The following is a 23,786-nucleotide window of genomic DNA, read 5'->3' as shown; positions in this document are numbered from 1 at the left end:
CCTGGAAGTGTTTAGCTCTCTGGACTGGACATTAGGAGCGCTTGCTATGAAAATTGAAGACCACAATGTCTTAGCAACTGACTTGTCAGCGGATTGGCTGGGTGTGTTATCTTGTGTGGATAAAGCAGTTAGGGATTGCTCCTCTGAATTAGCAGGTCTTTTTGCCATCAGAGTACAGTACTTAAGAAGAGGGAGTTGTGGTGCTCCTTCACTATGAAAGGAGTAACGTCTGTCCAGAAGTCAGCACTTTTGTACTCTCCCTTGGACAAACAGTATTTGTTCCCTCAGTCAGTGGTTAACGATAACGCTTGACAAGCAGGACACGTATTTCGACATTCCAGTACATCCGGAATCCAAGAAATACCTGAGATTTGTCTTCTGGGGCAGAGTCTTCCAGTTTCGGGCTCTCTGTTTCATTCTCTCCACTGCCCCGCACATATTCACACGAGTCCTATCTCCCCTTGCGAGATGGCTTCATCTCCTAGGTATAAACATATGTTTATACCTAGACGACTGGCTCCTCCGCTCTCCATCACAGGAGCATTGCATGAAGGATCACTAGATTACTCTTCTTCTTGCCAAGGAACTCGGGCTTTTAATAAATGGAGAGACGTCTCAACTAGCCCCAACTCGGGAGATTCTCTAATTGGGGATGAGGATCAACTCTGAGTTTTCAGGTTTTTCCCTCCCCAAAGAGGATAGAGTCCTGCCTTCAGTCAGCACAGGACCTTCTTTCGCTTCCAGTTTGCTCAGCAAATCGGTGGATGAGTTTGCTGGGAACCCTCTCATCCATATAACAATTTGTGAAGCCAGGAAGACTTCATATGAGGCCCCTTCAGTTCTTCCTACAAGCAAGCTGGGACAGAAGGAAACAGCCAGACTCAGTGACATTCCCAATTATGAAAGAAATAAAGGAAGATCTCCGGTGGTGGACATCCAGGGACAGACTTTTAGAGGGAAAGTCTACATCTGCCGAGCCCCAACCTCTTCCTTTTATGCAGATGCCTCAGACCAGGGTTGAGGGACTCTACTGGACTCTCTGGAAGCTTCCAGCACATGGTCTCAGGAGCAAAGGAAGCTACACATAATCATCAGAGAGCTTCTGCCATTCATCAGGGCCTGAAGCATTTTTAAAGCAGTCATAAACAGAACTGTGGTGGTGCATTCCGACAACACCACGGCTCTCTCCTCTATCAAGAATCAGGGCAGAACCCACTCATTCTCCCTTTGTCAGGGAGCGAAGGAGCTGCTCATTTGGGGCAGACCAGAATCAGATCAGACTTACCATCAGGTTCATCCAAGGGAAGATGAATGTTTTGGCAGACGGATTATGTCGATGAGGTCAAGTCCTCCCGACAGAATGGACCCTGAATTCGAGTGTCTGCAACAACCTTTTTGAAGTTGTGGAGCAGGCCGACAGTGGACTGGTTTGCCACATCAAAGAATTACCATCTTCCTCTATTTTGTTTGCCAGTCCCAGACCCTCAGGCATGGGTGACGGATGCCATGCTGATAGACTGGTCACACCTACACCTCTATGCCTTTCCCCCATTCAACATGGTGAGGGGGTTCTCAACAAGTTCCAGACTCACAGCAACTTATCTATGACCCTAATAGCACCCTTTTGGCCACCTTCTAAAGCTTCTTATAGACTTTCCAAGGTTACTGCCTCAAAGTCCACATCTTCTCAAACAGCCTCATCTTTGGAAATTCCATCAAGGACTATCCGCTCTAGCTCTGACAGGCTTCAGACTGTCCGAAGACTTGTCAGAGCGAAGGGTCTTTCAAAGCAAGCTGCCAAAGCTATTTCAAGATGTAGACGTAAGTCTACCAGCCGAGTCTACCGGGCCAAGTGGTCTATCTTCCACATGTGGTGCAGCAGCAACGACATCTCGTCTGCTAAAACCACTGTAGCTCAATAGCGGACTTTCTTCTTTTTCTCAGAACCTCCAAGGGTCTCTCTTCATCGACTATTAGGGGCTACAGGTCGATGTTGGGATCGGTGTTTAAACATAGAGGAGTGGACTTGGCCTCTAATAAAGACCTGACGGGTCTGATTAAGTCTTTCGAGACTTCTAAACAGGTAAAGAATGACTCCATTTCATGGAACATGGATGTAGTACTTAAATGGTTAACGGGTCCTACCTTTGAGCCTCTTCGTTCCATTTCATTTCAGAATTTAACAAAGACCTTTTTTTTAGTAGTAGCAGTAGTAGTAGCCTTGGCCACTGCCAAAAGGGTAAGCAAGTTTCAGGCAGTTGACAAGCGCATCGGTTTTTCTCAGGGAGATGCTGTCTGCACCTTCGTGTTTAGCTTCCTAGCTAAGAATGAGTCTCCATCTATTCCCTGGCCTCGCTCTTCTCCATTAAAAACATAAAGGACATCCTAGGACCAAAGGAGGAGGAAAGGGTCCTTTGCCTGGTAAGGGCTCTGAAGTACTACATAGACAGGATGAAGAGGATCAGAGGCCCTGCCAGTAACCTCCAGTGTTCTGTGAAGAACCTATCAAAACCCATGTCAAGGATGCGCTGTCATTTTCCCATAGAACCCTTATTTCTGAGGCACACTCTCAAACAGGAGAAACGTCCTGCCCTCTTTTAAGGTGAGAGCATACGATATTAGGGCTGTTGCCACTTAGTATGCCTTTAGGCACAATATGATGCTCCTAGCAATCCTCCAGTCAACATACAGGAAATACAATTCCATTTTTGCCTCACACTATCTGAAAGAAATTAAAACATACAAAAATTGCAGTACAGTAAGTCCCCCGCCATATTCACGGTCTCAGGATTCACGGACTCACCTGTTTGTGGATTTCTCTCTGAAATGCATATACAGTACACATTATTCGCAGAAAATTTGCCCATTCACAGTATTTTTCCCTAAGAAACATTCACTAATTACCGTATTATCACATCATTTTCATGACTAAATGCATTTTTTGTGATAAAACTATTAAAATACTCAGGTATAAGCATTTTTAGAGATTTTTTTGTGCTTGAACTATCAAAATAGGCAGTTCTAAGTGTTTTTAGAGGGGTTTTAAGTATTCACAGATTTTAGCTATTTGTGGGGGGGGGGTTGCTCTTCCACCAAGTTGCTACAGGTCAAGATGAGCACAGACCAAAGGCAGTAATCAACTACTGTGGCTAACTTACCTGGTAAGGATACAACAAGAATTTTATCAGTGCCAACAGATTTTTGTGTTGCAAATTCATCCTCATATCTGACTGTTTTTGGGACAGAATATGTCCAATTATCCCGCCACGTACCAATGTGGGTTTCAGCTGTGTAATTACTTGGTAAGTTACATATATCAAAAAGGTATTTCCATGATAAAATGAAGTTTCATATATGCTTACCAAGTAATTACAGATCAGAGCCCTCCTTCATCACCTCTGATAAACATTAAGCACAAAAGAAGTGACTACCTCTGTTTTGTTGTACCTGTTGTTCCCCGATCCAGGGCAGGGTAGTTACCTACAGTAAAAGCATACGAATCATTACTGAGAACTTCAAATTTTTTACTGCCATGCAAGTAGAAAACTATAGCTCTGTAATTGCCTGGTAAGTATATATGAAACTTAATTTTATCATGAAAATACCATATTAAACTTTATTGTTAATAAAAACAAATCCTTCATGCTAGCCCAGTAAGAGAAATAAACGAGCTCAGTGTTCTGGTTAAACTACTCTTTGTAATACAGTAATAATAATGTATCATGGTAGGTAGGGCAGGGCAGTTAATGATAATGATTTTAATGGCTTATTACAAATGTGTAAAATAATTCTGCCAGGATTAATTTACTATAAAAATGCCTTTTTCTAGGAAGTAATGTGTTACCGTCTGGGAATGATTATCCACGTGATGGGATTCCAAGGGCGCGTCCGGATCTCATCAACTGTACTGTGACTATACTGTCTGGCTCACAAGACAGAGCAATAGGTTTTCTGACTGAGTGGATGAAAGCCATTGCTTTTATAAAAAGTAAGTATGTTATCTTAAATTCTTTGGTACATGTCTATATTTTTACTGATATCCAGTTATGTGTAGGAATGTTAATTTTATGACAAGTTTGCAGAGCGTCTTTATCCTAACCAGTGATAAGGAATTAGACAAAATAAGTTTAGAATACAGTACTACATAAGGAATTCATTCTATGTTAAACAAAAACCAGTGTTTAAGTAGCTGTTACTTAGGAATTCCTCCACCTGCCACTGGCTCGGAGGCCCTTGAAATTATTTAGTGTAGTAATTATTAGTTCTTCTACACGTTTCAGTTGAAACCATTACCTGTACCTATTATCTCAGGGTGCTTTATGTTGACACTAGAATGCTATAGTGGGCTGAGGATTTAATAGGTTTTGATTATTTCAAGGCTATTTTTATCACCCTAAGAATGCAAAGAATTATACAAAATTTTGTACATGATGATTTTAATGGAATTTTAAGGAATTCATTCTTTGTTAATATGATTACCTACTTATATGTCAAGTTTTTTATTAGTAATTAAATTAGGTAACACCTCTGTGAGTATCAGTGTATCCAGATCTGTACTAATTTGTAAGTCTGTTGATCTGATTATGCAGACTATTTATATTGTGCTTTTTTCAGGAAATTTTGAAAAGTTTATCCTCTACTTGATGGTTGGACTGTGCGTTGGTCTTTTACTCTTCTTATTTGTTGTCGTTGGTCGTTTGCTTCTAGATCGCCACAGAGCGAAAAGAGAAGCAAAAATTATGCACGATCCACTTACATCTGTGTTTGCAACAGGTTAGTTTTCTTACATATTTCTGCAGACTTTGGGAAATACAGGTGATTGTACTATAGTTCATCATCATAAGCTTTTTTACTGCAGCTTTTCCCTTCATAGGGTTGGAATGAAATGAGGTCTCTTCATTGCTTTCTTCACTTTTTGCCTGAATTAGGGCTTCATCTATTTTTTTGGGGAGGGGCCACTTCCACTAGCCTTCATCCTGCTACTGCTTTTCTGCCCAACTGTGCCTCATCCTTCCTTAACACATCTCCAAACCACCTCAATCTTTTGAGATGTCAGTCGTTTTTCTAATCTCTACACCTTTATTGTGTTCATTTCTCATTTGCAATTATACTTTATGTACTTTAGAAATATTGTATATTCAAAGATTTTTGGCATATAACCCAAGTCAGCTTCTAGTAAGACAGTATGTACTTATTTTTATCTTTACCGAGAAATAAACTCCATTCAGCACAGGTAACAAGCTCTCAATTTAATTACATTAATGAAAGTTAGGTCTGATAACAGCACTAAAAATGTTTGTTTATCAGTAAAGCTGTGTAATAAAACAATCATCCATGAATATTGGATAGCTTCCATCTTCTCATAATCAAAAGTGTTTCGCTTTCATTTTTGTCAAGTCATGCCTGTTTATACCTGTCAAGATATCAGACCTCTGAGAGTGAAGTATTTTAGCTCAATGGACTAGTTGAACTACTCGGTGATAATAAACATTGAGAAAAAATTCATTTTAAACTACTATCTTCACATAAATCTAGATATGTCTGCAAACTAAGAGAGGAAGTGATTAACACCCACTAAGATGGCTCTTAGCAGCACCATAATAAATTTTATTTCTGTATCAATGTGGTGTCCTTAAAAGGCAAGGCATCCATGACCGCCTTATCTTTGAAACTTACCAGCCTAATCCCTTTAATGTCAAAACATTAAAGGGTCTCCTCAGATCTTGAAGACATTCAAAACCCTTAGAGATTTTGACATGGTTAAGGAACTCTCCAGGTCTTATAGGAGAAATTATATGGTTTATAAATGGATTTTTATCAGAAATATTTCAGTGTTGGAATTGTATAGAAAAAAATTATTCCCATAGAAAAGTCAAGCTTATATAACCATATTGTATTCTTCTTCTTAAATCGTTGAGGCAACGTCTATTCCATTTGGACTCTTTATGTGTTGACTGCATTTTATTTTACGGCACTGAATGCAATTCTGTAGCCACATATCAATACTGTATTTGCAAATTGGCTGCAAGTGCAGTTAGCAAACAGGCTGAGAAGATTGGCTTTAAATTTTCTTCTAAACTGTTGATCTTGTACTCACTAAATACAGTGATGTGGCAGTATTTTACCACGTGAAAAGAGATTTGGTTTTGTGCATGACTTTTGAGGAGATGCTAATTATGGTCAAGTCACTGAGGCTACTTTAAAAATCACTGCTAAAATATCAATACTCAGAACAACACAAGAGAAGTGAGGATGCGATGCAAAGTCAAGGTGGCCATACCCTCCCAAGTGGAAACTGCCCTCTCACCTCTATACTTGATCAAACACAAACAAACAATGAGCTTTCAATAATTATGATGTATCTCAATAGCAGAGCCCAGGCTACACTTAGACCTATATTCAAATCACAAGATTTTCTTATCATTCAAAATTTTTTCTAAGTACAGTTTCATTTCATGCATATAAAAATAGCTTGATTTTGATACCAAAATATCTATGTCCATAAACTGAAAAATAACCTTTAATATTGTTTACTATTAGAACATGAAGCATGGACCAACGAAGCTAGGCCTATGCTACTGATTCGCCAGATATTTTATTTTACTGTTCGTCTCTTAAACACACATTCATTTAATTTCAGTCAGAATTACTGTACTTTATTGTAATCTTTATTTATTCATTCGATCTAAGTATTGTTCCACTACCTATGTAGTATGTCTAGGCTAGCTTTTTATGGCATATGTATGTCATCAACACTAAGAATGATGATAAATCAACTCAGTGGGCTTTCAAACTTCTGTTTGTTAAGTTATTTGGTCAAGTAGTACTGAAAGTGCCAGTCACTGAACTATTATACTGATTTGTATGCTCAAGAGAAAGTTATATAAATATACAGAGTATTCAGCAAAGAAAACCACAGTATCATTGCAATTATACCAGGTATCAACTGAAATTTTCTGCCCTCAAGCCAACAGCTGTTTGTGGCTGTTTCATTCACTTCCCACTGGCCCCAGAAAGCCTTGTAGACATTTCATGCTATTTCAGGTATTAACCTATTCATGTAATTTACATGCAGGAAATTATTAAAATACCTTTTATTCACACTCGCATAACCAGATGTCCTTTTATTTACTTATGAGGTAAAAAAAAATTATTATTTGAAGCCCATTGTTCCTTTACACTTGACCTAGGTAGGCTGTTTGTTAAAAGCTGCTCGTGATTAATGTGCTGGTATTGTTATATTTATTTATAAATTGGCATGTTTATGAAGTAAATAAGGCATGAGGTTCTTTGTACTGTATTTATAAGCATTCAGATATTTTATTGAAAAATATGTTGAATCTTTATCACAGTAATTATCAGAAACATTGATTTCAGCCAATCAGGAGTTAGCTATGCATATGCCACAATCTACCTAAAACCTACATTGGCGAGTGGACAGATGGCATGAAATAAGACTATAGTGTTACCGGTGGCTGACCCTTCAGATGTTGTGACTTCCACCTCAACCAGCCCTTTGGAGTTTTAATGTGAATAAGAAGCCTCAGAGGAAAAGGAAGAAGCATTTTCATTGTTCTTCCTCCTCATCATCATCATCTTTTGCTCCTCTTCCTCATCCCTGGACTCATCCATGCAGGAGGAAGAAAGGGATGTTCATGACCTCATGTAAGAAACACCCAGAATGATTTCTCCTGCTTGCTATCCTCTTGGCAGGAGCAGAGGTGCCAGTTCACAGAAGGTGATCATCTCACTTCAGGCAGGACCGTCACCACCATGCATGCCCACTTGGACATAGGGACTGCCCACTTGCTGTCTTACTGTGCACTCTTGAGCTCACACTAGGATGGCTGTGAGCATCACCCTCACTTCCACCATACCAAGTCAGTAGAGTAGTTGTGGGTTGCAGCTCAGGCTAGGCCCCTAAGCACCTCTGTTGAGTTACAAGGGTATAGGCATGGGCAACCTGTTTGCTCTTCTGGTTATTTACAATCTCAAGATTATGTACAGTCGAGCAACAGGACAGGTTCCTCATATTCCTCCGTTGGGGAACATCATGGGGAACCGGTACGCCCTTCTCGTTCAGTGTTCATGCACTTTCTGGGGTGTGTGCAGTCTAAGCACTCTTGCTTACAGTAGATCTTCTTTTTGATCCCTTCCACTTCTCATTTGTGCGGTTCACCATGTGGACACGGGCACATGATTTGGTGCGATGTCTCACTTTTCTTCTTATTACTTGGTTGCAGCAGAGGATAGGGGCATCAGGATCTAGGTCTGAATTTCTTTTGGACTGCAAACCTGTAGGTTTTGAATGGTGCTGAGTGCTGGGGATTCTTTAGGCCTTGAGGGCCCTTCTCTAGAAGCCTTTCAAGCCAAGCTGGAGCAGCATTTTCAAGAGGATATTTCACTCATTTGTGAATGCAATAATCTTGGGAGGTGACCTTGGCTTCTCACCTCTCAGCAGTTTCATCTAGAGGCTAGCCTTGGGCAACGCCCCCAAGGCACAACCACCAGTCAGGTTGCCTTGGTCTCAGTTGGCCTGTGGTGTTTTGAGGGAGGTGAACACCCTGATCTATTGGTCAGGAGTTTTGCTTTCCTCCCACAAACTCCTTTCTCCATTGCTCTCATGCAAGTGGAGGTATTATACTCCAGAGGATGCTGGCTGGCAAACAGCCTTCCCCTCAAGAAACTCTGTCAGGAGGGTTTCTCCATAAACACAGCTGAAGCCAGTGCATTGAAGTCCATGGTAGTTCCTCTCTGCAGGCTGTCTCTTGGCTAGAATTGTGGATGTCCACACTTGCAGACTGTAAGCTGTGACAGGTATCTCATCTTAGGATAAAAGTGACTTATAAGAGGTTGTTGGTCTCCAAAGGTAGGGACCTTACCTTCTTAGCAGGTCACTAACCTATGGGCGAAGCCGCTTCCTCAAAGGAGACCTAGTGTTCTTTCCTTGTACTCTAGGCAGATGTCCATGAGAGTAGCCTATCTCTGAAGAACATTTCACTGTTGAGCCCACGTCTTCTCTTTCCACTGGGAAGATAGAGGCTGTATTTGCACCTTTGAGAGATGATTTCCATGACCCCATTTTCAACCATGCAGTGTCCTTCAAACCCTTACAGAAGGTGAAGACACCAGTCATTAAATCATCAAGTTGAGCAAAGCCCTTTTTTTTTATCTGATGCACTGAAGCCTATGCTTTCTGAGCCCAGATGGGAAGCCCATTCTTCAGCCTCTTCCAGGAAAGGTGGGGAGTCTTCCCAGCCCTTTCATTCCACACTCTCTGGCCCATCCAGGAAGAGAAGGAAAATAAGAGAAGTTTGTTAAGGGTGGCAATCCCTTCCTCTGCTGCCACAAGTAGGGGGTTGCCTATCACACCATTAGGCAAAGTGACAGCAACAGGAAGCAGAGCCTTGGGTCATATCAGTCCTCGGGGATGATGCAGGTTTCAGTTCCAGGACATTTGTCTGTCCCACTGAAAGACTATTGCAACTTATCCTCCAGGTTCATGGAAATCTGGGACCTTGTTGGCAGAGGTGGAAATGATGGCAGAGAAAAGCACTGTGAAAGTTTTAGATCATCAGTCTCCAGGGTTTTACAGCCATCTTGTCCTCATAGAGATGGCAACTGGGGTTGGAGACCAGTGTTTGACCTCTCAAGATGGAAACTGCATCAAGTATTAGATTCCATCAGATAGGGCAACTTCATGCTTTCCATAGACATTCAGGATGCGTACTTTCAAGAACCCATTCATCAGGACTCTCGGAAGTACCTCTGCCTTGTCTGCAAAGAGATGGTTTTCCTGTTCAAGCCCATGTGCTTTGGACTGGCAACTGCTCCTCAGGTCTTTCCTTGGGTATTCACCTAAGTTTCAGCTTGGGCCCACTGAAAATGTACTCTCACTCTATGATGGTTCCTGGTTCCAGGGAACACCTTCTTTGGGATACGGATTGTCTGCTGGCATTTTGTCTTTGCAATGGAATTGTGATCAACTGGCACAAGCCCAATCTCATCCACAAAAAGCAGATTTAAGTATCAGGGTATGCTCTAGGGCTCTGTAGCTGTATTAGCCTTGCCAGTGGGCTCTCATCTGAGCAGTCTCAGGGAAGTAACACAAGGTTCTCCAGCGGTGACAGATGACCCACAATTGAATGGGTTGTTTATGTTATGTGACAGGAACTGCATCACAACTTCCCTAAGATTGCTCAGATGACAGCCCACTAGAAAGGTTAATACTGATATATCTGCACACTATTTTGGAAATGCAACCAACCTGGTTAACTTGGCAAGCATTCCAAGACCATTAGAAATGGCATTCAGTGGTGTTGATGAGCAACAACATGATGTAGTTGCCTATGTCAGTAAACAGGGAGGGACATGGTCTCCAACCCTGAGCCAACTGGCATTGCAGATTTATGAGTGAGCTGCTTTTCAAGCTGCCATGTTGTCAGCCAGATTCATTCCAGGCATGTGGAATATTCTGGCAGATAAGTTGTCAGGGTCAGGCAGCACGGACAGAGTGGTCCCTACACCCCCAAGTAGCAGAGATTATTTAAAGTACAAAAGTCCTCCATGATCAACAAAATTCAAAACCAGATTGAACAGTTTTCTGTTCCCCATTCCCAGACTTATGTGCAGGGATGGAGGATGGATTCAACCTCCTTGGGACAATATGGATGTGTACTCCTTCCCATCCTTCAATCTCCTCCGCAGGTTGATCAACAGTGATTGTGACCCTGGGTCTTCAGATGACTCTGGTGACTCCTTGTTAGCCACTTGGTGAGTGGTATGCAGATCTGTTGACTCTCTTTGTTGAGGCACCAAGAGAGTTGCTCCTGTGACCCTCTTTCCTGTGTCAACTGCACGTTTGCAAATACTGTCAGGCCAGTAAGACTCTCTACCTTCATGTATGGAGGTTACCAGTGTATTCTGCAAGGGAGAGGCTTTTATCACAGGGCGGTGTAATAGATGTCTGGGTACTTCCATTGTTGCTCCACAAACATATACCAAGGGAAGTGGGCCATCTGCTATTGATGTAAAAAGGGGTGCTCTCTGGTCATGGTGCCTGTTCAGCAGATTGCACTTCCTTATCTGTCTTTGGCAAGATAAGCAGCTCTCATTTTCTGCACTAAAAGAATATCGCTTGGCCTATCTCAGGTTTTCAAACTGAAGGGGTTGGATCTCTCAACCTCAGTGGAATTAGTGTTACAAACCTTGCAAGGCCTTCCTTTCAGCCTTTGCCATGTTGCTTGGAAAGAGACCTAACACCAAAGAACTTTTTGTTTGGAGTTAGCCTTTCCTATCTGTTCAGCATTCAAAAGGGTGGAGTTTCCTTTCTCTCTCTTTCATCCTCTCAGTTTGTAGTTTCAGCCTCTCAGTTTATAGCAAACTCAGAACCTGTCAGTTTTGTTTGAGAGGTTTGAAACTTTCTCAGTCCCCTGGAGGAGAACTGGACGAGATGCTGTTGTGCCTAGTCTGCACTGTAAAGTACTATTACTTGAGGTTGGAGTGTAGGAGACCCCTCTTGCTCAAGAGCATACAAAGTTAGGGACATGGAACTGTCTCTCACCTTTCAAAAGAACTAATTGGTGTTTCAGGCAGTGAGGGGCAGGGGTCTGGCAAGGCCAGACTACTTTTACCTCATTCTACCTCATCCTTCAGGAGAAGATTGTTATACTTAAGTCAGCATATTCCATTTTCATCTGCCGGGAGGTATTAACATGATGTGTAACCGAGTCATAAGGGTCAAGTGACTCTGATTCTATGGATTCAGGATATGAATAAGAGGCGGGATATTATATCTACCCAAATGATAACAAGCCAGGCCTATTTTTGTCAATCTTGAGACCAGAGCTAAAGGAGACATTCGTTATAAGTCATGGTGGGTATGAGGGCTTTTCTTTTAGGGAGAAACTGTAAACACTAACAAGGAATACTACTTAATATTTCCTAGGTCATGGTGGGTATGAGGGCTTTTCCTTTAGGGAGAAACTACAAATGCTGACAAGGATGCTACTTAACCCTTAAACGCCGAGCCTCTATTTACAAAAACGTCTCCCGTATGCCGGCGGCATTCGGGAGTTAGCGCCAAAGCAGAAAAAAAGTTTTTTTCAAAAAATCACAGTACGCTTAGTTTTTAAGATTAAGAGTTCATTTTTGGCTCCTTTTTTGTCATTGCCTGATGTTTAGTATGCAACCATCAGAAATGAAAAAAAATATCATTATCATATATAAATATTGAAATATATGACAGCGCAAAAAAAAATTTTCATATATAATTTTATACAAATCGCGCTGTGAGCAAAACGGTTAAAGCTAACGGATTATTTTTTTTTCTTTGTATTGTACACTAAATTGCGATGATTTTGGTATGTAACAAATTGTAAAACGATCAAAGCAACACAGAGAAAATATTATCACAATATGATGCATGAATCCGTAACGCGTGGACGTAAATTTTTTTTTTTTTTTTTTTTTTTTTTTTTTTCAAAATTCACCATAAATCGAAATATTGTGCTAGAGACTTCCCGTTTGTTGAAAAATGAAGCTAATTGATTGAATATTACTAGACTGTAAGTGTTTTAGCTTACAATTGCAGTTTTCGACCATTTCGGTCTAATTTTTTCTATTTATCGTAATTTATACGAAAATATTTCAAAACTGATAAAAGCTACAACCATGAGTTATTTTCTGTTGTATTCTACATGAAATTGCACACATTTTCATATATAAAAGTTTATGTAACGACTAATATAAAACGGTGCAAACATTACGACAACGTGACGAAAGAATTTCTGAGATGTTCGGCCGAGTTACCGCGCGGACATAAGGAAAATGTTTTTTTCAAAAATTCACCATAAATCGAAATATTGTGCTAGAGACTTCCAATTTATTGCAAAATAAAGGTAAATGATTGAATATTACTAGAATGTAAGAGTTTTAGCTTACAATTGCGTTTTTCGACCATTTCGGTCGCGTTAAAATTGACCGAAGGTTGAAATTTTGGCAGTTATCGTGATTTATGTAAAAATATTTCAAAAGTGATAAAAGCTACAACCATGAATTATTTTTTGTTGTATTCTACATGAAATTGCGCATATTTTCATATATAAAAGTTTATGTAACAACTAATGTAAAACGATGCAAACATTACGACAACGTGACGAAAGAATTTCTGAGATGTTCGGCCGAGTTACCGCGTGCAGACTTAAGAATTTTTTTTTTTTTTTTTTTTTTTTTTTTTTTTTTTTTTTCCAGAAATTCACCATAAATCGAAATATTGTGCTAGAGACTTCCAGTTTGTTGCAAAATGAAGGTACATGATTGAATATTACTAGAATGTAAGAGTTTTAGCTTATAATTGCGTTTTTTTTACCATTTTGGTCGAGTTAAAGTTGACCGAAGGTTGAAATTTTGGCAGTTATCGTGATTTATATGAAAATATTTCAAAATTGATAAAAGCTACACGAGTTATTTTCTGTTGTATTTTACATGAAATTGCACACATTTCCATATATAAAACTTTATGTAACGACTATAAAACGGTGCAAACATTACGACAATGTGACGAAAGAATTTCTGGCGCGGACGTAAGGAAAAAGTTTTTTTCAAAACTTCACCATAAATCGAAATATTGTGCTAGAGACTTCCAATGTGTTGCAAAATGAAGGTAAATGATTGAATATTATTATAATGTAAGAGTTTTAGCTTACAATTGCGTTTTTTGACCATTTCGGTCGAATCAAAGTTGACCGAAGGTTGAAATTTTGGCAGTTATCAAGATTTATATGAAAATATTTCCAAACTGATAAAAGCTACAACCATGGGTTGTATTTTGTTGTATTTTACATGAAATTGCGCACATTTTCATATATAAAACTTTACGTAACGGCTAATACAAAACAGTGCAAAAATTACGACAAAATGACGAAAGAATTTCTGAAATTTTCGGCCGAGTTACCGCGCGGACGTAAGGAAAATGTTTTTTTCAAAAATTCACCATAAATCGAAATATTGTGCTAGAGACTTCCAATTTGTTGCAAAATGAAGGAAAATGATTGAATATTACTAGAATGTAAGAGTTTTAGCTTACAATTGCATTTTTCGACCATTTCGGTCGAGTCAAAGTTGACCGAAGGTTGAAATTTTTTGTAGTCGACGTACGGTACGTCCACTTGGCACCCAACAGACAATTTTAGTCTACGTATGATACGTCCAGTAGGCATTTAAGGGTTAATATTTCCTAAGATCTAAATACTGGATTTGTGTTGGAAGTCATGATGCCAAGTAGATCTTAAACATGGGTAGATGGGCATAAGAGTGTTGCTTACTTATGCTGAAGGAGATTTGAAGCTGACAACAATGCTTCATCAACCCTTCACTAGTGTGGCAACATTCAGTTTTTACCTCTCAATGGATCATCTCACATTATTTTAGGCCTTATCTAAAGCATACAGTGAAGAGCTTGATCCAGTTTTTTTACACTAGCCCTGATAGAAAGGTGAAGGAGTACTAAAGCAGCTTAAGATATAAATCCATTCCCACAGTACAGTATAGAGGTCACAAAAGCATCTCATCTGGCCTCCCACTAACAAATTCTTAGAGGGAAGGAACCAAGAAATTCTTAAATCTCTTGTCAGAAATTGATGGGTTCTGAGTTTTTGCCACAAACTTGCGAACAACAATGAAATTCCAGAATCCCCAGCCCTCCTACAGCCAGGCAAAAAAGAAAAACCCATGCAACTCATGAATTGCTACAGTAATGCTAACAGAAGTCTTCAGGGTGAGATCTCAATCAGAGACTTACCCTTATGGCCCTACAGTGCTCAAGTTAGGCCGCAGAGGATGAGAGCCACACCCCACTCAGAAGGCCAAAGCTAATGAGGTAAGCAAAACTGTTCAAAGATCTATACTTTTAGACCTGGATCAAGGCAGAACAATAGGCATCACCACAAGGACTGAGAGGAGCTTGTATTCATGAAGTGGACAAGCAAGTCTGTGATATATGCTTTAAAGTAGCCCCAAAAGAAGAGACCCCATCTAAATCAACAATTGAAAATGGTCCAAATCCTGGTATATATTAGAAGAGGTTATTGTCCAGTTCCTGATATACATTAGATGAGGTTACCTCAAACTTTGTAGCTAACTGAGAAGAGTAAGCCAGAGGGGAATTTCTAGGTGTCTTAGCCAGAAGAGCTTGCTAATCAAGCTACCACTTGGTTCATCACTAAGCAAATTATACTGCCAAGAGGAAAGGGTAAGATACCCAGATGTCCCAGGGGTTTCTAAAAGGCATTTTCCAAGGCAAAGTCACACCTACCATAAAATCTGCACAGGAAGAACTGCAACAAGAGGGCCCCCCTCCTATGCATCAGTCATTGAAGCTGGGGCAGCTGTAGACACATGAGCAACTACCTTTGATGAAGAGGGCTTAGATGATAAGTCCTTCTCCTCTGCTAGGCTATCCAGGAATGTTGTGAAAGAAAGGCTACCCAGAATATTCCAGCTAAGCAAAATTTCCCCCAGGTGCTGCAACTATGATGATGCTGTATGCATACCTGAAATGCCATTTTCAGATGAGTAAGAGGGCGAGACAGCTGTTGATGGAGCACTTCCCTTAAAAGGTGCTTTGTTATCTGATGACAGGTCATGATTATGTTTATTAGGCCTATTGCTACCCCTTCTCAAAGGACTGGCACTCATAGGTGGGAGGGGAATGGAAGGAAGGAACCTGAGGGGTTTGGAGGTGTCCCCGAAGGAGTATTCCCCCGACAGTCAGTGAACACCTCTTCCTTTTCTTCTCAACTTGACCCAATGAGGTAAATCCTAAAAAGCCCATTTTCTGAAAGGAGAAGTCCTTGTACAGGTAGCAGAGAGAAAGGTCAGTTGTTAATGGTGAAATACGCTGCCAACAAGAACAAGCAGATCTTTTGCCATAAGGATGAGAAACAAACAGCCAGGTAACAAAAAACAAGAACAAACACAGCAGGCAGTGACTAATACCCTTCCAATTGTCCACCGTTCTCAACAACCAAGTAGGGATATAAGAATACACCATGTATTTTCTCTATGGCAACTGAAGATAAAGCAAGTGTGATGGATGATGAATATGAGGGATACTCCTCCACTCAACACCACCACACCTGTTAACTTACCTCATTATCAATTTTACAACAACCGTTTCCAGCACATGCTGAAGCATACCTATGTATTAAAGGCAATTGTTTGTACTTCTTTACAAGCAATTGCCTATTTAATCATCAAGTAAGAACCCAATGATTGAAGAGCACTTAGACTTTCAAACAAAAAACATTATGGGTTTTGAAAACTTATCTAGACAACTACTTCACTCTTATGTACTACAGAATGATTTTTCAGTCCTAGGCAAAAGATGTTACTCCTACATCTATAATACTACTGGTGTCTAAATAACAGCTAAATTCTGGATAGTTTATGATGTTTGTCAGGAGATGAAAACCACATATAATATAGGGAGGATTGAATCAATTAAAAAAATTTAGATAATGCATGGAAAATACATAGTTAGTATCTATTGAGTAAAGTTTTAAGGAAGATATATTTGCACAAGAAAATATAAATATATTTTCTCCATTGTCTTTGCAGATATTGATGATATAGATGGTGATCTTGACATGTCTGGTGCTTTAGGTTCTTCACTGGGAAGATCTCCATCACCACAACAGCCTACACAAGAAATAGTTTGTTACAATACAACGAGGCCAATTAGGCGCCAAGACAGTGACACAAATCCAAGGAGCTTAAGTAGAACCAATAATAATCAACTGTTTTATAGTTAGTTTTTCATACGTGTATGGAATACTATGTGTACAGTATAATTATTTTCAAAGTTATTTATACATAACAAATAGACAGTATAAACATTACATGTATTACCATGGCATTTCTTTGAATTGTTTTATTATGTTCTATAGGTGTGTGTTTGTGTACATTTAATGTAATGAGTACTTTATACTTTAAAACCAAAAATTAAGGTAAATATTGCTTTTCTGTAAATAATTATATTTATACAGTAATGTCAGGATAAAAGATTTTGCAAAACCTTTGCATAGTCTATGTACATAGTTTGTATTATATCATTATCAAAGTAATCTTCCAAGACTTAATATATTGAATTAAAAAACAGGATCTTTTTAGCTTTCAATAGTGAACTCTTTTTATTCACCACTTATAATTTACTGTATGGGTTTTAGCATTTGATAGAAAAATTCTTTGGCACAACTTTTGTAATTATTTGAATAACTATTCTTCCAGAAAACACTTTTTCCTTATTGATTATTCAACCATCTATCTAAATGTTTCTTGATAACTAAGAACTTGTAAAAACCCAATAATAGTTCACCTTCAAACCTTTCACATTATTATTGCTAAATTGTGATTAAAACATGCTGAGTAATTCAAGCTCCATTGTTGACTATCATCAAATAGTATAACAAAGATGAACCATGTTTTCCTAAAATCTATTCTATTGTTCATTAGAACATTCCAAATTACATTAGCATACAGATGAACAGCAGGACTTCATGAATTCTACCTGATATTCATGACAAGTGTGACAACCAGCAGGTGTAAATATTAGATTGCTTATTTTATACAAACACAAGCCATAATTCTCTTCCTCTATAAAAAGGAGTTACAAAACTATGAAACAGGATATCTGGTGGTGGTCAGTGAACTTAATCAAAACTCAGGTACAATGAATTACTGTATTCATACTGATTGAACATTCCTCATGTATTGTTCCTAATTATAATTTGCTATTTTTATTATTAAATAGCTTCACTATGACAGGTGAAAATTCTAATTCTCGTAACTTATGTTGGGTATTTCTCATTACTGAAACACCTTCAAATTTTATGATTGGATAAACTGAAAATGTTGAAAATTCTGGAAAATCACAAAGCTGATATGTATACAGTATTTACACCCAGTTATCTTGTCACTGGAAATCAATACATGATTTTAAATTTTAAATTTAAATTCATGACTATATTACACTGCTTCTGTCTAATAGAACATGTCATGGAATAATCAATTAAAATAAATGAAAAATTAAAGAACCACCCACAAAAATGTCATGATATATAAATGTAACTCAATTTTACAATGTAAAATCTGATCATAAAATAGTGCTACAAATATTATTATCTTAACAACAATGGAATTTAATTTTGCCAATTCCACTAGTGACTTGCATACACATATGCCCAACAGTACATTGGAACTAAAATTAAATAACACAGTTTAAATTACAAACCACAAATTTGCATTGAAATGTTAAAATGTAACTTCTACAATTTAAGAACTACTGGAATGCATACACAACTTCAAAGGAAACAGGCTTATTATTGTATTATATTACTGTAAAATGCATTAAAAATCATGGTCAAGTTTTTAAAAATTCTTAAAATCTGTGTTAAATATATGAAATCATACACACTACAAAAAGTTAACTTACAAAACCTCTGTATTACATGGTACTGCATCGATTTTTTAAATAATTGCTACTTTAATATTAGCTAATAGCTTTCTGATTGTCATACTTTCTGAACTATATTAGGTGCAGCTATAATCTACATGCACTGTTGCGCACAAAAAAGTTCTTGCTGGCCGCTAACAGGAATCAAACCCAGTCTATTCTGAGAGACTCATATAAATCATGTGCTCTGCAGAAAGATTCAAGTACTTCAAGGTAACAATATGATATTTAAGTACTGTATAAAGTAGTGTCAGAGTTGCATAGTAAATATATGTGATAAGAATAATAGAAAAACAAAATGGAAAAGCATACAGTACTCACAAAGAATCTCATGTAGCAGAGTTGAAAACACTGTGGACCAGGTAGTTTGGACTTCTGCCAAACTTTCCTGTGGAAAAGCTGCAGACAGGTACTGGAAATAAGTATTCCTATGTTCATAGTAGAGGCATGGGCCTTGAGTTCTCAATTTAAGGTTGGCACACTTTAGAACAATGGGCAGAGAGAGGGACAATGGCCAATGTCTGGAAAAAAATATCAAATCTTAAAAAAAAAATAAAAAAACATTGAAAACAATGTCCCAAAGATAAGTGTTACTCTAGTTCTATTTTCAAAAAAGGTTTGAAAAAAAAATTTTTGAAAGTTCTGCCTGCAACTTTTTCTGAAACTTCATGGTACAGCTAATGTCACATAAACAGACACCAGATATCAAAAGCTATTACTACTGTATTCATACTTGCCTGTTCTGATTGGTATTCAGAGTCAATTTATGCAACTACATAAACCCATCTCACTTTTGCTCCTATCTTAAATGCACTGTGATTACACCTTTTGGTTACTTCATATACAGTAGTTACTATGAAAAAATATGATTAATTAATTATTACGATTTCAGTAATACAGTATGACTATTATTCAATGGAAAAGTAAAAAATGTAGTATCAAAACAAACGAGGTAGCACTGAAAAGTGAAATACATAGCACTTTTCGGTTCTGAGCGTTTACCATAACAATAGTTGAGAGAGAGAGAGAGAAATTATGAATCTGAACTGCTTACATATCAGCAATTAATACAAATCTAAAAGGTAAAATTCAGATTTGTCATCCAGTTTTGATGTAAACTACATAGCCCAACAGTGACAATGGAAAAATTAAACAATCTTACTTCCCAAATAACAATACTCGTGCAAATAAATTATTAGAGAAATTGCTTTCCATACACCCTACAAACTTTTTAATTACCATTTGGAAAATAACTTTTCTAGCAATGGTACTTGAATATTTACTTTGGAAAAATAAAATTAAAAAAAAGCCTATCTAGTCCTTGTGCAGCTAGTTCACGTCAGCACATTGCATTCTACTTCCCTTGCAATGCTTAGTATGAAACAGAACCCCCTCTAAACCTCTATAACAGGAACTCATTTGCAAAGTCTATCATCTTACTGGCTCATATAAAATAAAAATCTTTGGTTATCAGTAAGGAAGAAGCAATATAATATAATCAGCAGATATGAAACAGACCAGTAATCAAATAATAGTATTCATTTCAGGACTAACAAATAAAGCTGGGGTTTCAATTACTGTAATCCTAACTTACAGCAAAACTATAATTGTGCGCACATGCAAACTTTTGTTATACTTCCTGTATAACAAGTTAATCTGGTGTACATGCAAACTTTTGTTACAATTCTTGTCTAATGAAGTAAAATCGCTTCCTGAATCACTATTATCCCTTCTATAACATACCCTGTATATTTTATAAAACATGAGACACTGGAGAAGGACAATGTAAAAATCTAATACAATAATGGTAACCCCGAGTAAGGATTTTTCTATCAGTGCCAACAAAATAAACCCAATGTAAAGTACCAGTGTATTAGTCACTACAATCCTGTTCAGGGCCAGCTTTTTATCACTGTCTGTGGTGCACAATGAGAACCAGTTTTGATAAGTTTCTTATGCCAACAGCATAGTTAATGTCCATGTGCTTACTGTATATAGTTCCTTAAAAATGTAAATGTCAAAACAATCTAGTCTAGAATAACATTTTTGTTACCATGTACAAATGTAAATATTTTTGTAATGATTATTACTTTCAAAAGGATAACACTGATATGCAACAAACTAGTACATTACATTCAGTGTTTAATACTCATATCTAACACATATCTTGAAACAGTAGAATACATGCTTACATATTTTCATCTAGGTAATTTTTCACAAGTGTAATAAAAAAGTTTTAAGGGTTTCCTCGCGTTTATATTGAAATTACATTTTAACCATGTTTGTAAGATTTTGCCTTGTTCAATTTCATTTGATTGTGTGAATGAGATAAGTTCAAGGAACTCTAGTCTACATATTTAGTTCAAACCTTAACCTATTATGTGCAAATTAATCTTTTCATTTTTTTTTTCTTTTTGTCTAAAATGGAAGAAACTGAAAATTATGAGAATGCCTGTACCAAGTATTAACCAGCCTTCCATATGTTTGTCACCTTTAATACAAAAGTATTACAGGGAAAATACAAATGTACTTTTTAAGGAATGTGTTTCCTAATATTGTATCTGCTGAAGACAATGTCTGATGCTAGTAATTGGTGCTGTATAGGAGTCATGTATATTTGTGCAAGAGGTCATATTAAAAAGTGTTCCCTTTCTTGTGACTTATTTATTCTTTACTCAGTTCTCATAAAAAAATATATAAAAGAACATTTCTGAATATTGCACAAAAGTCAGTCATTCCCCATGCAAGAAAACTTCCTGCCTTGAAAGGATGTCTACTGCATCTTCTTTTGTGAATTTGTCAGCCTTCCCATGACCACATACACCTTTGTTTGGTATCCAGCATACATTTACTGGTAGTCGTATTTTTGTGCCCATGATTAGGTGAAGCCACAGAAGGATGTTCAAAGGCCAACAGATTATTAACAGAATAAAAAACAGCAATTACTTCTAAAGCACTTTTTACATTGCTAAAGAGGGTGAAACTTCCTCCATTCATAGTTGCTATTCTCTCAACATCACTTAAAATTCCATAAGACACTGCTGTGAATATAGTTACACTATCATGGGAAGTGTGTCCCCTACAATAAATTTCATTACCATATATTTTATTCAGAACTGACCCACTTCTATATTAAATTTTACTGCTATATATTTTATTCACCATTAAGCAATTTCCCTTAACAGAGCAACTCCACAGAAAAAACAAATCTCTTTTACATTTATACTCTAACTGCTCAATCAAGGATGAGCCCCCTGAGCAGTAAACTGCACAACATCAGCCACTTCATCCACCTATACAGAAGCCTCAAAAGCAGCATGTCAACTCCCCCTCATACACTGAGCCAATAACATCTATCTATATATCATGCTTAATTATTTGGCTTCCTGAATATTAACGACCTTCCTTTCTAATACACATGCTTCTATGTTTATAAAATAATAATTTAATGTATGACTTTTTTGAGGTTACAATGATATAACAGAAAAATATATTCATGATGCATTTTGATTTTTAATTCATTCCTGCACTTGTAAAGTGCAGTATGATATTCTCGCAATGTTGGGCAATGGCAACAACCCAAACATCACCTCTTACCATGCTTCCTCTGAGTCTTTTAACAAGCATGCAATTGACTGTAAAGAAAGACCGAGTACTGAAATATTATTATTACAGTACTACTGTACTGAGTACATGAAACCTATTCATATGGAACAAGCCCACAGGTGCCACTGACTTGAAATTCAAGCTTCCAAAGAATATGGTGTTCATTAAGAAGAAGTAAGAGGAAGTAAGGGGAAATGCAGAAAGAAGAGATTCACTTATTAAAAAAGAAAAAATAAATTATAAATAGGTAAATAGATAAAAAATGTGTTAAAATGCAATAAGAATAGAATTAGGGATCAATTGTAAATGTGAAACATCTCTGTTGAAATACATCTTGTGAAAAAGTGACAAACGAGACCATCCATTGATGGTCCAAGTCATAACTGCTACTATTAGGAAACAAAAACCTACCACCACAAACCACTCTGTCTAAAATGAGATAAATCTCTGGCAGAAGCAGACATCCACACTGAGAACAATATTCCAGTAAAGGAAGTACAAATGACCTAAAACAGGTTGCATTGATTTTTATCACTGTTATAAATATGACACTTTTATGATAAAATGACATTTTTATAATAAAATAAAGTTTTATATACAGTAAACCCCCCATATTCGCTTTCTCATGATTCGCGGACTCATGCATTTGCGGGTTTCTCTGTGGAACATATCTAGCCATTATTCACAGAAAATTTGCCCATTCGCAGTATTTTTCACTGAGAAATATTCACTAATTATTGTATTTTCATATAATTTTCATGAATAAATGCACTTTTTTGTGATAAAACTATTAAAATACTCAGGTATAAGCATTTTTACAGGGTTTTTCTTGTGTTTAAACTATCAAATTGGCAGTTCTAAGTGTTTTTAGATGGGTTTTAAGTATTCGCGGATTTTAGCTATTCGCGGGGGGGGTACGCATCCCCCGCGAATATGGGGAGTTCATTGTATACTTATCCAGTAATTGCATAGCTATTAGTTTCTACTATCCGGCAGTTTAAAATGTTGAAATTCGCGGATCGCGCTAGTTTGTTTTGGGTTATGGTGACATGCCCCACCCACTTTTGGGAGAAGATGAGGAACAACTTGACAAAGAGCTTCAATTTGTTTATGCCCTTATTCCATGTGAGAGGAGGCGGGTGGGCTCCGATCATGTAATTACTGGGTAAGTACGAGTATATATAAAATTTATTTTATTATAAAAATATAATTTTTATATAAGTACCTTACCCAGTAATTACATAGCTGATTCCCACACTAAAAGGAGGTAGGAAGGATTGGACATATCTACCCCAAAACATTATTAATGGTAATGAATTCGAGAACAGAAGATTGCTAACACTGAATCAATGTTTGTTGATCCTTACCTGATATGAGAGCTGCTGCAGGTAGATTCTGCATCTGGTTGGCACTCATCTTAACTTATAGAGGCGAGGTGGAACAATTCTGACGGCTAGTAAAGAATTACAAGATGCCCCTGCCCAGGGTGCAGTACCATACAAAATAACCAGAACAAAAAATAGTCACCACAAACCACCAAATAAATATTAAAAACACCAATATCCAACCCTTAAAAATAAAGGACGGAGGTACTCCAAGTACACAGTACTCCCAGGCTCCCCTATGACTCAACACAATATGCAAGGCGAAGAGATAAAAGAAGGTCGGA

At 37.7% G+C, this 23,786-nt stretch overlaps 1 protein-coding gene across 2 annotated transcripts in view; it reads left to right on the top strand.

Moving 5' to 3' along the window:
- The window catches only part of LOC136842573 (protein eva-1 homolog C), a 379,454-nt gene extending 358,292 nt beyond the window's left edge, over window positions 1-21,162 (top strand). For both annotated transcript variants that reach the window (XM_067110082.1, XM_067110083.1), the window contains exons 8-10: window positions 3,830-3,988; window positions 4,615-4,773; window positions 16,618-21,162. In XM_067110082.1, the coding sequence (XP_066966183.1) occupies window positions 3,830-3,988; window positions 4,615-4,773; window positions 16,618-16,811 (512 nt within the window). In that variant the 3' untranslated portion in view covers window positions 16,812-21,162. The remainder of the gene's footprint in view (window positions 1-3,829; window positions 3,989-4,614; window positions 4,774-16,617) is intronic.
- The last annotated feature ends 2,624 nt before the right edge of the window (window positions 21,163-23,786 follow it).

The sequence above is a fragment of the Macrobrachium rosenbergii genome, chromosome 10 (genome assembly GCF_040412425.1).
Source record: "Macrobrachium rosenbergii isolate ZJJX-2024 chromosome 10, ASM4041242v1, whole genome shotgun sequence".
NCBI classification, from domain to species: Eukaryota; Metazoa; Arthropoda; class Malacostraca; order Decapoda; family Palaemonidae; genus Macrobrachium; species Macrobrachium rosenbergii.
Note: the sequence above shows the minus strand (reverse complement) of the source record. Positions and strands in the feature narration are given on the sequence as shown.